At 54.2% G+C, this 12,895-nt stretch overlaps 2 protein-coding genes across 2 annotated transcripts in view; both read right to left on the bottom strand.

Annotated features, from left to right (window-relative positions):
* Window positions 1-123: 123 nt before the first annotated feature.
* Window positions 124-5,644, bottom strand: LOC127019476 (ankyrin repeat domain-containing protein 7-like; the record flags this gene model as incomplete). The annotated part of the gene is made up of 7 exons (XM_050901559.1): window positions 5,636-5,644; window positions 3,151-3,320; window positions 2,255-2,464; window positions 1,330-1,444; window positions 911-1,084; window positions 716-822; window positions 124-241 (listed from the first exon to the last, which is right to left on the bottom strand). Coding segments are annotated over exons 1-7 (903 nt in total), but the record flags the coding sequence as incomplete, so codon positions are not given.
* Window positions 5,645-8,246: 2,602 nt separating this feature from the next.
* LOC127019387 (ankyrin repeat domain-containing protein 26-like) overlaps window positions 8,247-12,895 on the bottom strand; it is a 30,677-nt gene continuing 26,028 nt past the window's right edge. Inside the window, exons 31-38 of the mRNA XM_050901456.1 lie at window positions 12,454-12,606; window positions 11,467-11,636; window positions 11,173-11,266; window positions 10,442-10,516; window positions 9,930-10,042; window positions 9,361-9,502; window positions 8,954-9,002; window positions 8,247-8,444 (exon numbers count right to left, since the gene is read on the bottom strand). Coding sequence (XP_050757413.1) covers window positions 8,350-8,444; window positions 8,954-9,002; window positions 9,361-9,502; window positions 9,930-10,042; window positions 10,442-10,516; window positions 11,173-11,266; window positions 11,467-11,636; window positions 12,454-12,606 — 891 coding nt within the window. The 3' untranslated portion in view covers window positions 8,247-8,349. The remainder of the gene's footprint in view (window positions 8,445-8,953; window positions 9,003-9,360; window positions 9,503-9,929; window positions 10,043-10,441; window positions 10,517-11,172; window positions 11,267-11,466; window positions 11,637-12,453; window positions 12,607-12,895) is intronic.

Raw genomic sequence — 12,895 nt, 5'->3', positions numbered from 1 at the left:
TCTCAACACCTCATTAAACCCCGGTGATGTTACCAAAAAGGGCCGTACATCGGCATGGATGTTCTGAGAACGCAGCTGCTCTAACGAGGACGTAAAACACTTACTCAGCATATTGAGACACTGTGCATAACGCATAGCTGTGCTGCCAAAGCAGTCTGCCTGAGAAGGATCAGCACCGTGCTGAAGAAGAAGTCGTATTACATTCACATTCGCAGCAACAGCAGCAATCATAAGAGCGCTCCTAAAGCATCCAAGAGATGACAGGAAATACATCAGCTTCTGCGGACATTGCATTGCCATTACTTCAGTCCCTCTTTGCTCCCCAAACAATTCATTTCCCCTCTCCTACAGGCAGAGTGAAAGCACAGCCAAACACGTGGAAGCATCGGAGAATTCAGGTTGGCGGGACCTCAGGAGGTCTCCAGGCCAACCACGTGCCCAGAGCACACTCGGCACGTGTGTGTGTGTGTGTGCGCACGCATGCGCGTGTGCACGTGTGGTACCACAGCCAACGCTTTGTTGCAGTCCTCAGTGCGGAAAATCGTCCCCTGAGGTAAGAGAGCAGCCGAGTGCGGGTCTGCTTTCACAAGTCACACAGAAGGAGCTCCTTCTGGGCAGCTCCTGGTCCTTTTTCAAAGCTCATTCCTATGCCTCCCACGAATCCAACTTGAACAATGCTAAGGAGTCCCACGCGCACTTTTGACAAACCCTTCACCTTTCATTGTTATCTTGAGCATGCACGTCAGCTCCTTTTTGAAGAAGGAACTCGACCATCTCTTCACAGTGCTCGGTGATCGCAAGAGTAAGCGGAGTGTATCCCAACTGAAAGGGGAAATCATCTCCCTTAGAACGACACAGAAAAGTCAAGCAAGTTTTGGGAAGAGGAGCCTTACCCAAAGTCCAAGCTTACCTTATTCCGAGCGTCAATATGGGCATTGTGCTCAAGTAACAGCTCCACTAGAGATTTGCTGGGAATGACGGCAGCCAGGTGAAGGGCAGTGTTGCCGCCAGCACCTCTGAGGTCAGGGTTGGCACCGTGCTCCAGCAGAATAGCCACACAGTCCTTGTGCTGGCCCTCTACTGCCTGCAAACAAGACACAAAGGAGGAATAACTTCCAACATCTACGTTTCTCTCTGTCAGAACTCCCGCATCTTCCCAACACTGGGAAGTACGAGCGTCTCCAAAGATTAGGCAACACATGCCCCTTCCCCGCTGACTACAACACACCTGTTTCTACGCAGGCCTACATAAAGGATCATGCAAGGTACGTATCGCTCAGTGCATAATCGATAAGCCCAACGTACAACAGCATAACATATTCCACGTACCTTCATCAGCGGCGATTTCTTCCAATTGTCACGAGGGTTTAGCTGGCACTTCTTTCCTGCTAGAAATCGAACGACATCTGCATGGCCGTTCGCACAAGCAAGATGCAGAGGCGTCCTAGAAATTAAACATATTCAGTTACCACAGACAGACAGCTGAAGACCTCGTTTCAGGCTGTGGTACCCGCCGCATAGGGCCACAAGCCTCAACTGGCAAAAAAACAAGCCGAAAGGAAGCTTTCTCGTTCCAGAGCCGGTGGCAGCAGTTGCACACCCAAAGCCTGGGGCTGGCTGGGAAAAACGCCCAGCACATCGTTGAGTCAGGAGGCATTTCCTCAGCTGTGTCAATGAACCCGCACAAACAGACTCCTATGCCCAGGCACTGGTCCCTGCCTCCAGCAGGACTGCCCAGTCACCCAGCACAGCAAAGGGAGACCGCGTCTTGGCAGCCTGGAGTCTATGCAGGCTACGTAAGTCTACGGAGACTGCGGAGTCTGCGGAAGCCCCTGGGTTTTCCCCCGATCAGTCCCGCGCCAGACGTGTCCCAGAGACAGAGGGGATGGGATTTCTAACAGCAACGGGAAGGCTGTGCCGTGTCTTTCTGTGAATCCATGCCCCGCTCAAGCAAGCCGCTCAGTCTGGCAAGAGGAAAGGAGCCGTCTCTGCTTGGACGAAGGCCTGCTGAGCTCCACAGAGGACTCACTACAGGGACCAGGCTGGCAGAGCAGAGCAGGGCAGGGCAGGGCGGGGCGGGGCGGAGCGGAGCAGAGCATCCGCCGCCTCCTGCCCCAGCTTGGGCAGGCCTCCGGTAAGGCCAGCGCTGTGGAGCCAGCCCTGCTCCTGGGGCGCTTGCGACCGCGCTGGGCTTCGCCGGCTCTTCCAGCCAGGGTGGGTGGAGGCTTTGCTACGGGCACTGCCCGCCCCTTACTGCTTCTGCGCGTCCCGCCCGTTGATGCGGAGTCTCTTCCGCCACCAGCGCCGCTGCAGCTGGGCCAGGTCACCGCTGGCGGCCGCGCTGTGCAGCCCGCCCCGGCCCTTCTCCCGGAGCTCGGAGGCCCCGGCGGCGGAGGGCGCGGAAGCGCTGCCGGACGGCGGCCGCTCCCGCACCCTCCTGAGGAGTGCGATGAGCCTCTGCATGCTGCGGCGGGGACGAGGGCACGGCCCGCCCCGGGGTTAGCGGCCGCAGGAGGCGCCCGGCGGGCCCTGCCGAGCCCCGGGCGGGGAGGGGGAGAGGGCGGGGAAAGGGCGAGAAGAGCCGAGAGCCGAGAGCCGAGCCCGGAGCGGCGGCCGCGGCTCGCAGCCCCCGACGCTGCCAGCCAGAGACGCGCTGCCGGTCCCGCGGCGGCGGCGGCGACGACAGCACTGAGCGCCGGCGCCTGCAGGGGGCGGCCTAACAGCGGCAGCGGCGAGCGCGGTCGGGGCGTCACAGAGGGGGCGACGGGGGGCGTCACAAGGGGGTCGGGGTGACGCCGGCCCAGGCGAGCGGGCTCCGCCGTCCGGGCGCCCCCGGGGCGGGGGCCGGAGAGTGCGGCAGTCGCCGAAGCGGCCGTCGCCTCACGCGCTCCGCGTTCGCCCTCAGCGCGTGGCCGCGGAGCCTGGGGATGCGGGTCCCAAAAGCAGAGCTGGAGGCGGCCAGCGCCTGGCTCGGGCGGGCGAGGACGTCGGGCGGTCTCTCGCCTGGCTCTCGCTGTCACTCGCAGTGACACCCCCTCGGGGCTAGTGTGAACCTACATCGTGCTGGTATGAGGCGCGTGTTCGCGTGGCCAGATTTCCTCCAGCGAATCGCAGAAAGCGACGCCTTGCTCCACTGTGTTCCTTCCTTACCGTTGCATGCGTTCTTCCAGCTCTGGGATAGCCGCAGTTCCAGAAGACGTGGCCAGAAGGCCCTGCAGGTGCCTGGAAGTTGTTAGTTCCCTCTCCTCCTTCTTTATGGCATTCTGCAGGGACTCGGCATAACAGTCAGTCTGGATACGCCGTTCTTTCAGTTCCTGCAGCTGTCAAACCACAACAAGAATCGCCAGTAGTCAGTTGTATTGGGTTTGCATGGCAAGGTTTTGGTAGCGGGGGGGCTACAGAGGTGGCTTCTGTGAGAAGCTGCTAGAAGCTTCCCCTATGTCCGACAGAGCCAATGCCAGCCAGCTCCAAGGCGGACCCGCTGCTGGCCAAGGCCGAGCCGAGCCCATGAGCGACGGTGGTAGCGCCTCCGTGACAATGTATTTAAGAAGGGAAAAAAACCCCCTGCGCAATTGCAGCCGGGAGAGAGGAGTGAGACTATGTGAGAAACAGCTCTGCAGACACCAAGGTCAGTGAAGAAGGAGGGGGAGGAGGTGCTCCAGGCGCGGAGCAGAGATTCCCCTGCAGCCCGTGGTGAAGACCATGGTGAGGCAGGCTGTCCCCCTGCAGCCCATGGAGGTTAACGATGGAGCAGATGTCCACCTGCAGCCCATGGAGGACCCCACACTGGAGCAGGTGGATGCCCGAAGGAGGCTGTGGCCCTGTGGGAAGCCCGTGCCGGAGCAGGCTCCTGGCAGGACCTGTGGAGAGAGGAGCCCATGCTGGAGCAGGTTTGCTGGCAGGACTTGTGACCCCGTGGGGGGACCCACGCTGGGGCAGTCTGTTCGTGAAGGACTGCACCTGTCCTGGTTTCGGCTGGGACAGAGTTAACTTTCTTTTTAGTAGCTGGTACGGTGCTGTGTTTTGGATTTAGTGTGAGAATAATGTCGATAACACTCTGATGTTTTAGTTGTTGCTAAGTAGCGCTTATCTTAAGCCAAGGCTTTTCAGTTTCCCATGCTCTGCCAGCAAGCAGGTGTGCAAGAAGCTGGGAGGGAGCATAGCCAGGGCAGCTGACCTGAACTAGCCAAAGGGGTATTCCATACCATGGAACGTCATGCCCAGTATATAAACAGGGGGGAGCTGGCCGGGAGGCGCGGATCGTGGCTTGGGAACTAACTGGGCATCGGTCAGCAGGTGGTGAGCAGTTGCATTGTGCATCACTGGTTTTTCCCCCCCCTTCCTTTTTTTTGTTATATTCCTTTTCATTACTATTATTATTATATTTCATTATTACTATTGTTAGTATTATAATTTTACTTTAGTTATTAAACTGTTCTTATCTCAACCCACGAGTTTTACTTTTTTTTTCCTTTCCTTTCCTCCTCCTCACCCCACAGGGAGGGGGAAGGGGAAACGGCTGCGTGGTGCTTAGTTGCTGACTGGGGTTAAACCACGACAGCACCCCATGGAAGTGACCCACGCTGGAACAGTTTGTGAAGAACTGTAGCGCATGGGAAGGATTCACGTTGGAGAAGTTCGTGGAGGACTGTCTCCTGTGGGAGGGACCCCATGCTGGAGCAGGGGAAGAGTGTGAGGAGTCCTGCCCCTGAGGAGGAAGGAGCGGCAGCGACAACGTGTGATGAACTGACCGCAACCCCCATTCCCATCCCCCTGCGCCGCTGGAGGGGAGGAGGTAGAGAAAATTGGGACTAAAGTTAAGCCTGGGAAGAAGGCAGGGGTGGGGGGAAGGTGTTTTAAGGTTTGGTTTTATTTCTCATTATCCTACTCTGATTTGATTGGTAATAGATTAAACTAATTTCCCCAAGTCAACTCTGTTTTGCCCGTGACGGTAATTGGTGGGTGATCTCCCTGTCCTTATCTCGACCCACGAGCCTTTTGTTTTATTTTCTCTCCCCTGTCCATCTGAGGAGGGGAGTGATAGAGCGGCTTTGGTGGGCACCTGGCGTCCAGCCAGGGTCAACCCACCACATTAGTTTAGGTTTGATAAAAAGGAATGGACTGCTTTGACTCTCACGTTGACTCTCAAAGCCCACGTTACTTCTTCATCTTTTATACTGGCTCCTCTCCTACGTCTCCACTGATTTCCTACAGCGTTTTCCTAAATGCTGCCACAACACTCCTCCTCCTCTCTCAAGGACTCCGAACACTCTTTTGGTTAAGGATCCTACGTGCTCCGGTCAGTGCAGGTGGGCCCAAGGGAAAGTCAGCAGTCGTCCCAGAGCAAGAGCTGTCAAGCACTGTTGGGCCTTCTGTGCCTCCCGCAGAACATTCCGCCTTCCTTTCACAGCTCGCGTATTCCTTCTGTTGCTTAGGAATACTATATAGAGAAAGGAAGGAACTGCATTCGGTAAAAATACCCCCACACTGGCATACACTCTCTACTGGAAGAACAACAGCCATTCATGAGCCATCCTACCCATATTGATAGCCAGCTGGTAAAGGGTAACACCCCCCCCCCCCCCCCCCCCCCCCCCCCCCTTACTGCACTACTACTGGAGACTGAAATACTCACTACAGGCATGTTCACGTTACAGGTGCTACATTCCAAGCACTGCATGGGTTAACGACATTGATTAGGTGCCTGTCCTTGGGCTAATGGCAGCTTGGGCCTCCCTCCTCTGTGAACGAGGGATCTGCTTTTGGCCTGAGTGCTGAGCTGGAGGCAGCAGGCCCACGTCTGTGGGACAGACAGAGCTGGCAGCAGCTGTGAGGGTGGACAGGATAGCAAGAAAAGAAAATATTCCCTTGCCCTTGAGTCCTGTGGTCTGTTCAGCTGTTGCTGCAAAACGTGGAGGGTGGCTGGGGCAGTGATGTGCCAAGAAAGTCTCCTGCATGGAGAAAAGACCCTTGTGTTTTCACCAGGTGCTTCCGGCACTGACACCCGCACACTGCGGGGGACCAGTGCAAGACATCCAGGAACAAAAATAATTGCGTTCGTTCGGATGTATTGTGTTCCCTTGCGATAGATATCTGCTACCAACTAGAGGAGAGATCACGAGTCAGACTTTTTGAAATGCTTGTGTTGGAGTTCAGAAGCTACATAATGCCTAGCAGCTACCTGATGGCGGATAGGAGGAGGGAGGTTCAGAACCAGTCTGGTCCTGTATAGTGCTCTCTGTCGCCGGAGCTGTCTCTCCTCCTGCACCCCCCCAACATCAGGGCAAGTGCTGGGCTCAGGTATTGCACAGTCTTTGAATGGAGTGCTGAGCAGCCATATTTCATCTGCTCACACATCGCCACGGAGCTTACTGCTGCTTACGTCCTTGGCCTTTCTTGGGAGTTTACAGTAGTGTTGTTCCTTGGCAGAGGTCTCGTTCTCAATTATGTGAAGAATGGGTCCAATTTACTGTTTGAAGATCCCTTTGGTATCTTCCAAAGGCCATTTTGGTTTTAGAGCCCACGCATCCGTTAACATTCACCAGTGTGAAGGGTGATTGCCCGGAGAGGAGGTGGAACATTATTTCAGTGTGGTTTTGCCAGGTGTGCTTTGGCGTATTTGTGAAGAGTGGCTTGTCAAAGTTGTAATGCCTAGCTAGCGCTCTCCTTGCATTTGAAGAGATGGGGAGCGGGCCAGGTGGAGCTCCAAAGCTGGCAGCTTCCCCTGCTGCCCAGCCAGACCTGGAGCGTGATGGTTCTTCTCAAACTGGGGGTTGGAAATCAAGATTCGCTTGGCTAACTCTATGGCCGTTCTTCACTGGTGGCATCACACCTCACAACATGACTTGGTGTCTGAGAAGGCTGTTGCCATCTTTGTGCCTGGAGATGTTGGCTACAGTCTGCAGTTGTTTTGCCTGTTGCATGCAGCCCAAGGAAGACGACAGTTACAGCTAAGATGAGGTCAGACTTGGGCAAAAAGCTCATTAAAGCAGGCAGGAGGTCTAGCCGAATAAAACCGGGCCTGCAGCGTGAAATTTCCAGATCATCGGAGGCGTTTGTGCCTTGAAAGCACAGCGTCATTGAGGCTGGAAGGGGCCTCATCTCGTCCATCTTGTCCGTCCCCGCCCTGCTCAAAGCAGGGTCAGCCAGGGCAGGTCGCACAGGGCCACGCCCAGTTTGGAGCATCTCCAAGCATGGAGACTCCACAACCTGTCTGTGACACACATCAGCCCCGAGCAGGCTGAGCTGGGGCCTCCAGGCCCACCCCAGGTCCCCGGGGCCTCCAGCCCATGGGCTCAGGAGGCCCACTGAGGCGTAGGCAGAGGCCTCCAGGCCCTGCCTGAGCTCTGTCATGGTGTCCCTGTCTCCAGCTCGCTCTCAGCTGTGCCTGTGCCTGGCCATGGACCTCGCTGCTCCAGACCCCAGCCCGCAGGCTGCCTTCCCAGCCTGCCCTTGGCCTCCCCGTGGCCCTGCTTGGCCGTCACTGGGCTGCGTCTGACCCTGCTTGCCTGGTCACCACTGGGCCTGAACCCCAGCCCGGCCTGGCCTGACTTCGTGGTTGCCCTCAGAGCTGCCGCCTCACCAGGCACTTGTTCGTCCCCCTGGGCTCTCGGCTGCCCTGGCTGCCCGCCCTGGGACTGCCCTGCTCCCCTCGCTCGCGTAGGCCGAGGCTGGGCCTGGCCCTGCTGGCCGTGGGACCCCCTTTGGCTCCCCGTCCCCGAGGGAGCAGCGTGCCTGCGCTGCTCCCTGACACCGGTCTCTCACCACCCTCACAAGAGAAAAGTTTTTTCCTTAGCTTGAGGTGGGATTCCCCCTGTTCCAGCTTGTGCCCACTTCTTCACACCTTTCCCCGCGGCAGGCCACAAATCCATCACATCCCCGTGGGATCTGCAAAGCTTCCATGGCTACCAGAAGCTCGCCCACCACCTGCTGCCCAGAGCACCAGGAGGATTGCTCTAAAAAGGCAGGAAGAGTCTGGTAACTGATTATTAGCAGTAGCTCAGCGGTAGTCCCTGATCTGAGCACAAGCATGGTTCAAGTCTCCCCAGAGGAAAAGGACACAGATGCGTGCTCCCTCTTGGAGACGTCTCCAGGACTGATTTTCATTCAGAGCAAGGGCAGAGAGAGACGTGCTAACTGCCTGCATAGGAAGAGAGCCTGAGTGAGCCTTCAAAAACAGGACTCTCCTCATCCAAACCCGCTAGGTCCAAAGCGCTCCAATGGTGCGGCAAAACTAAGACACGTACTAGATGACACAGTTTATTAAATACCAAGCTGCAGGAGAACACTTGGAATTAGATGCAGGACAGTGGCTGCACAAGGTGGAAGGCAAAGGTTTCCAGGCTTCATTCATCTCCCTGTGAGCACTCCTTGTTTTCTGGCACTGGCACTTCCTCTGCTCCAGCATCTTCTCATCGCTAACTGTGTTAGACCTTCAGCTGTGACTGGGGAAGGGCGGGAAAAGAAAAGGCTGTGCGTTAGTTTTACAGCAGGCTGGGCCAAAGGCGGCACTGGAACGTGCATCCTGGCAGTACAGCACTAACGCGCGGATCCAGATACCGAAAACCAAACACTCAAACCTGTCAACAACAAAGTTACAGCCTGTGGGCTACAGACACACATGGAAAATTGCATTACATGCGGATACGGATCGACTTCTTGCGGTTTTTGCCTTATTTCTTGTCCAGCTCTTTCTCCCATCTCTCTTTTAGACTGCTCTATTTGGCTGTGACCCACCATGCTAGTCTCCCAACGACTTCTGAGGTTAAGCCCTGGTTCTGCCCCGGTTCTTCCCGAGTCCCATGCAAAGCGGACAACTTTGCTCACAGGTCCTGGTCTTGTCTTGCCCGCTGCATGCGTTTTTTCGACTGCATCTCCAGCTGTTGGGAAATGTCACCATCTTGTAGGCAGCAAAACACAAGGAACTCGAAGAGGGAGCTCTAAAGTTACTCACTTCTGTGGAAATCCGTAAGGTGGGGGGCCATCGAGACTGCATTCGTCACCTGCTGACAGAGTATTAAAATGTATTAAAATCTCAATGTATGGTGACGAGCTCCGCTCTTCTCGCTCAGGGCCCCTGGGACTGCGTCCTGGTCGGCGAGGCCATTGACCCCAGCAGCCCTGCTGGGGCTCCTGGCTCATGGTTTTTACCCATCATGATAACTACATCCGCGTTCATCAATATCATCAGTCATCACCTACTGCTACAAGAGGAGCAGGAGCATTGAGAGAAGTCAATCAATTGCAAAATACAGCCAACAGATAATTAGCAACACGGAAAAAAAGTATAGGAAAAGAATCACACGGGTTCCAGCAGAAAAAAATAATCACCTCAAATCCACCAAACAAACCAGAGCTCACCTTTCTTCTTAGTTTACCAACTTCGCTGGCCACCTGAGAACAGCTGTTCTTCATCTCTCCCGGGAAACTGAGCTGGGACGCTCTCTTTCTCCCCGCATATGCCATCAGCTTTGTCCGAGATGCCTCCAGAAGCATCTTCAACCTGCACAGCAAATTAGTAAGGAAAGCGTGAAGCAAAGCAACAGTCGGCCTTTTTCACGTGCTCTTACATAAGCAGCACAGCCGTGGCTTGCTTCATCTGTAACGTGCTTGGACAGGCCAGGAACTGGTGAGAACAGCCGGCACTCCAGTGCCACACATCACTTGGAGGGCCCAAAGTTCACCTGAACAGAGGAAGAAAAGACTTCCTTCCCTCCCAGGAGAACTGCAGGCAGCCTGCATTTGCAAGGCCTTTTGCAGCTTTTTAAAACCATAGGCTCATGCGCAGAAGCACCTTGCAAGATCGAATGCGAGGCTTGAATTTGCTCACAAACGGTTATGTACCATTTGTGTATGCTTTTACATTAGAGTTCAGTAAAGCTTGACTTCTACTCAATGTGGTATTTCTTTAAAGCACTAAAAAGCCATGCCTGGTACGTTCTTCCCGCAGTGCGACGTTTCTTCCCCGCATTTCGTCCAGAAGCGCTTCTGATCGGCATTTCATCTCGGCCAGCTTCTTCACTTCCTTGCTTTCACTCCCACGCTTTCAAAATAGAAAAGATACATCACACACGGAGCACAGGAACAGGATCCATATGCAGAACGTGCAGACGGCGTTCTCCACAAAGAAGATGACACGGATCTCCCAAGTCCAGTCTCCTCTCGCAGCTCTCAACCACAGATCTCTCTCTGGTCCACAGCACCCAGCCTACCCATCAAAGGAATCGTGCTGATGAACGCAAGTGCCCGCATATTGTCCACCAAGCAGATTCAAATCGCAGTAGCACCAGGGGAATGAGGAAACGCATAGACTTTTTCCCTGAGGGTGCCCTGCCCAAAAACCTGGGGGGTTCCCCACAGCCCACCTGGTCGTTTCATAAATTACCTGCCCACAAGAAATTCAAAGACTAAAACCACTCATTCCCAGAAGCCGTTCATATACCTGCTGATGTTGGTGTTCCTTTGCAGTCCGTGTTGTCTGAAAGCCAGTTATCAAGTCCTCCAGGCCGTTACGAGCCTACAGCAGCATTAAAAGAAGAAAAAAGAAGTCACGCTAGGACTTGCCCGACTGAAGGTCACACCTCACGGCAACGCCACCCAAGCACACAAAATACTGCCTATGGCAGTATCGTTCCCTTCTTAGCTGCGGATTTTCATCTTTGGAGGTCTTCTCATTGCGTTATGGACCCACACCTTCTGGCCAAGGAATCCCTAGTCACTAAAACAGGAAGGTGACCAGAGTACAGGCAACTGAAGAATTCCTGTCACGGTCTGATGATACCAGTCAGGCCTCCAGGATGAAGCGCTCAGCACCACCAGAGCCCAAGGAAAGTCCGCAACCAAAGGTACCAAATCCCTCTACTGTCTGAAGTGCTGCCTGAGGTCTCAACCTCACAACTGGTCTAAAGCAGAAAATACTTAAGCCAGTGCATTACTGTCCACTCCTAACAAAGATGGCGTTAAGTAGGACTTGCTATAGTCTCATGGGACAACTCTCAAAGCCAGAAAGCTGGGGAACGGGCCAGCAGGACTTTCAGAGCAGCCTACAGTCAGTAGAACAGAGGAACTGATCTCTCCCAGGCTCTCCAGGAAAACCTCATCTTAAAATTTCCCCACGTGAATACGGAACCTGACTCTGTAGCTCATGAAAAGGGAAGGCTCTGACTAGCTTACTGAGGCAGAGGCTTGCAGGTCTTTCTGAAGGGCTTCAATGGTCTTGGCTTGTTGCTGGGCTGTGGCTTCCAGCCTGGCCTTTCCAACTTGGAGCCTGAAAAAGAAGTACAGGCCTTATCACAGAAGTCCACGAGAGCACAAATCCCCAAAGAAGAGTGTGAAAGAACCTCATCTAAAACAAAAGCATCTTTGAAAATCATGTATTATTATCTCACTGGGATGCAAGAAGACAGTCCTGTTGTTTTCACACAATTGCAGAAAGCGAAGCCTTGCTCCGCTGTGTTCCTTCCTTACCGTTGCATGCGTTCTTCCAGCTCTGGGATAGCCGCAGTTCCAGAAGACGTGGCCAGAAGGCCCTGCAGGTTCCTGGAAGTTGTTAGTTCCCTCTCCTTCTTCTTTAAGGCGTTTTTCAGGGACTCAGCATAACACTCAGTCCGGATATGTTGTTCTTGCAATTCCTGCAGCTGTCAAACCACAACAAAAATCCGCAGTAGTCAGCTTAGATTTGATAAAAAGGAGTGGACTGCTTTGACTCTCACGTCGACTCTCAAAACCCATGTTACTTCTTCATCTTTTATACTGGCCCCTCTCCTACACCTACACTGATTTTCTACAGCGTTTTCCTAAACGCTGCCACAACACTCCTCCTCCTCTCTCAAGGACTCTGAACGCTCTTTGTAGCCACTTGTTGGCTACTCCAACACGCTTAGGAGCTCCTCCGGCTCCTAAAGTGACTTTGCAACTCCGTAACAATGATGACATGAGGAGGGAATACAAAAAAGCACCAGCGCAACACTCCAGTATGCCTACTCTTTCTCTGTCAGCACACACTCCGCTTTGCCAAACCCAAGAGAAGCAGCAAACACACGGGCTCTGTGAAACTCGAGAAGCAGCGTTTTGAAAGGAATACGCACACCCTTCCCCAATTAAGGACAAAGTGACTTCACGGTTAGTGACCTTTCTAATCGTAGGCGCCAGGCTTATAAAACAAGGCGAGTCACTTACACGTCACTCAATCTACTCCTGTTGCAAAGTTGTCTAGTGTACAAAGACCGCCTTAGCGCAGTCCTCCACTGTTACTTCAAGCAGTGCAAACAGGCAGGCACCAAAGGCAGCAGTGCTGTTCCCTCCCAGCCCCCTCATCACAGCTAGCCGCACACTGAACCACCCCGGGTTACACAAAACCCCCAAGAAAGGATCAGTTCCCCGCTCTGGTTTGCTACAAAAAAGGCCTGGGCCCCTGACAAGAGACAAGAGACAAGAGACAGGCTTTCTCCATACCTTAGCTTTAGACCTGTCCAGTTCCTTCTGCAACTGCAGTTTCTGTTCCTGCAGGTCCCTGCTGTAGTGCTTCTTAGCTTCAAGTGAAGCTTCTGCCAGGGAGTTCTTTTTGAGCACGTCGGCAAGCTCCTGCTGCAGCTGCCTGACCCATCTCTAAAGAAATGGTGTTGCATGAGCATGGAGAAATCAGTAAGAAGATGACAGCGTGAGAGATGCTTTTACTCTTGCAATTATATCATTAGATCGGTCTTCAGGGTGGCCAGCAGGTCGAGGGAGGTGATTCTCCCCTTCTACTCTGCTCTCGTGAGACCCCACCTGGAGTACTGCATCCAGCTCTGGGGTCCCCAGCACAAGGAGGACATGGAGCTGTTAGAGCGGGTCCAGAGGAGGGCCACAACAATGATCAGAGGGCTGGAACACCTCTCCCGTGAAGAAAGGCTGA

This window comes from Gymnogyps californianus, chromosome 1, assembly GCF_018139145.2.
Source record: "Gymnogyps californianus isolate 813 chromosome 1, ASM1813914v2, whole genome shotgun sequence".
Classification (NCBI taxonomy): domain Eukaryota; kingdom Metazoa; phylum Chordata; class Aves; order Accipitriformes; family Cathartidae; genus Gymnogyps; species Gymnogyps californianus.
Note: the sequence above shows the minus strand (reverse complement) of the source record. Positions and strands in the feature narration are given on the sequence as shown.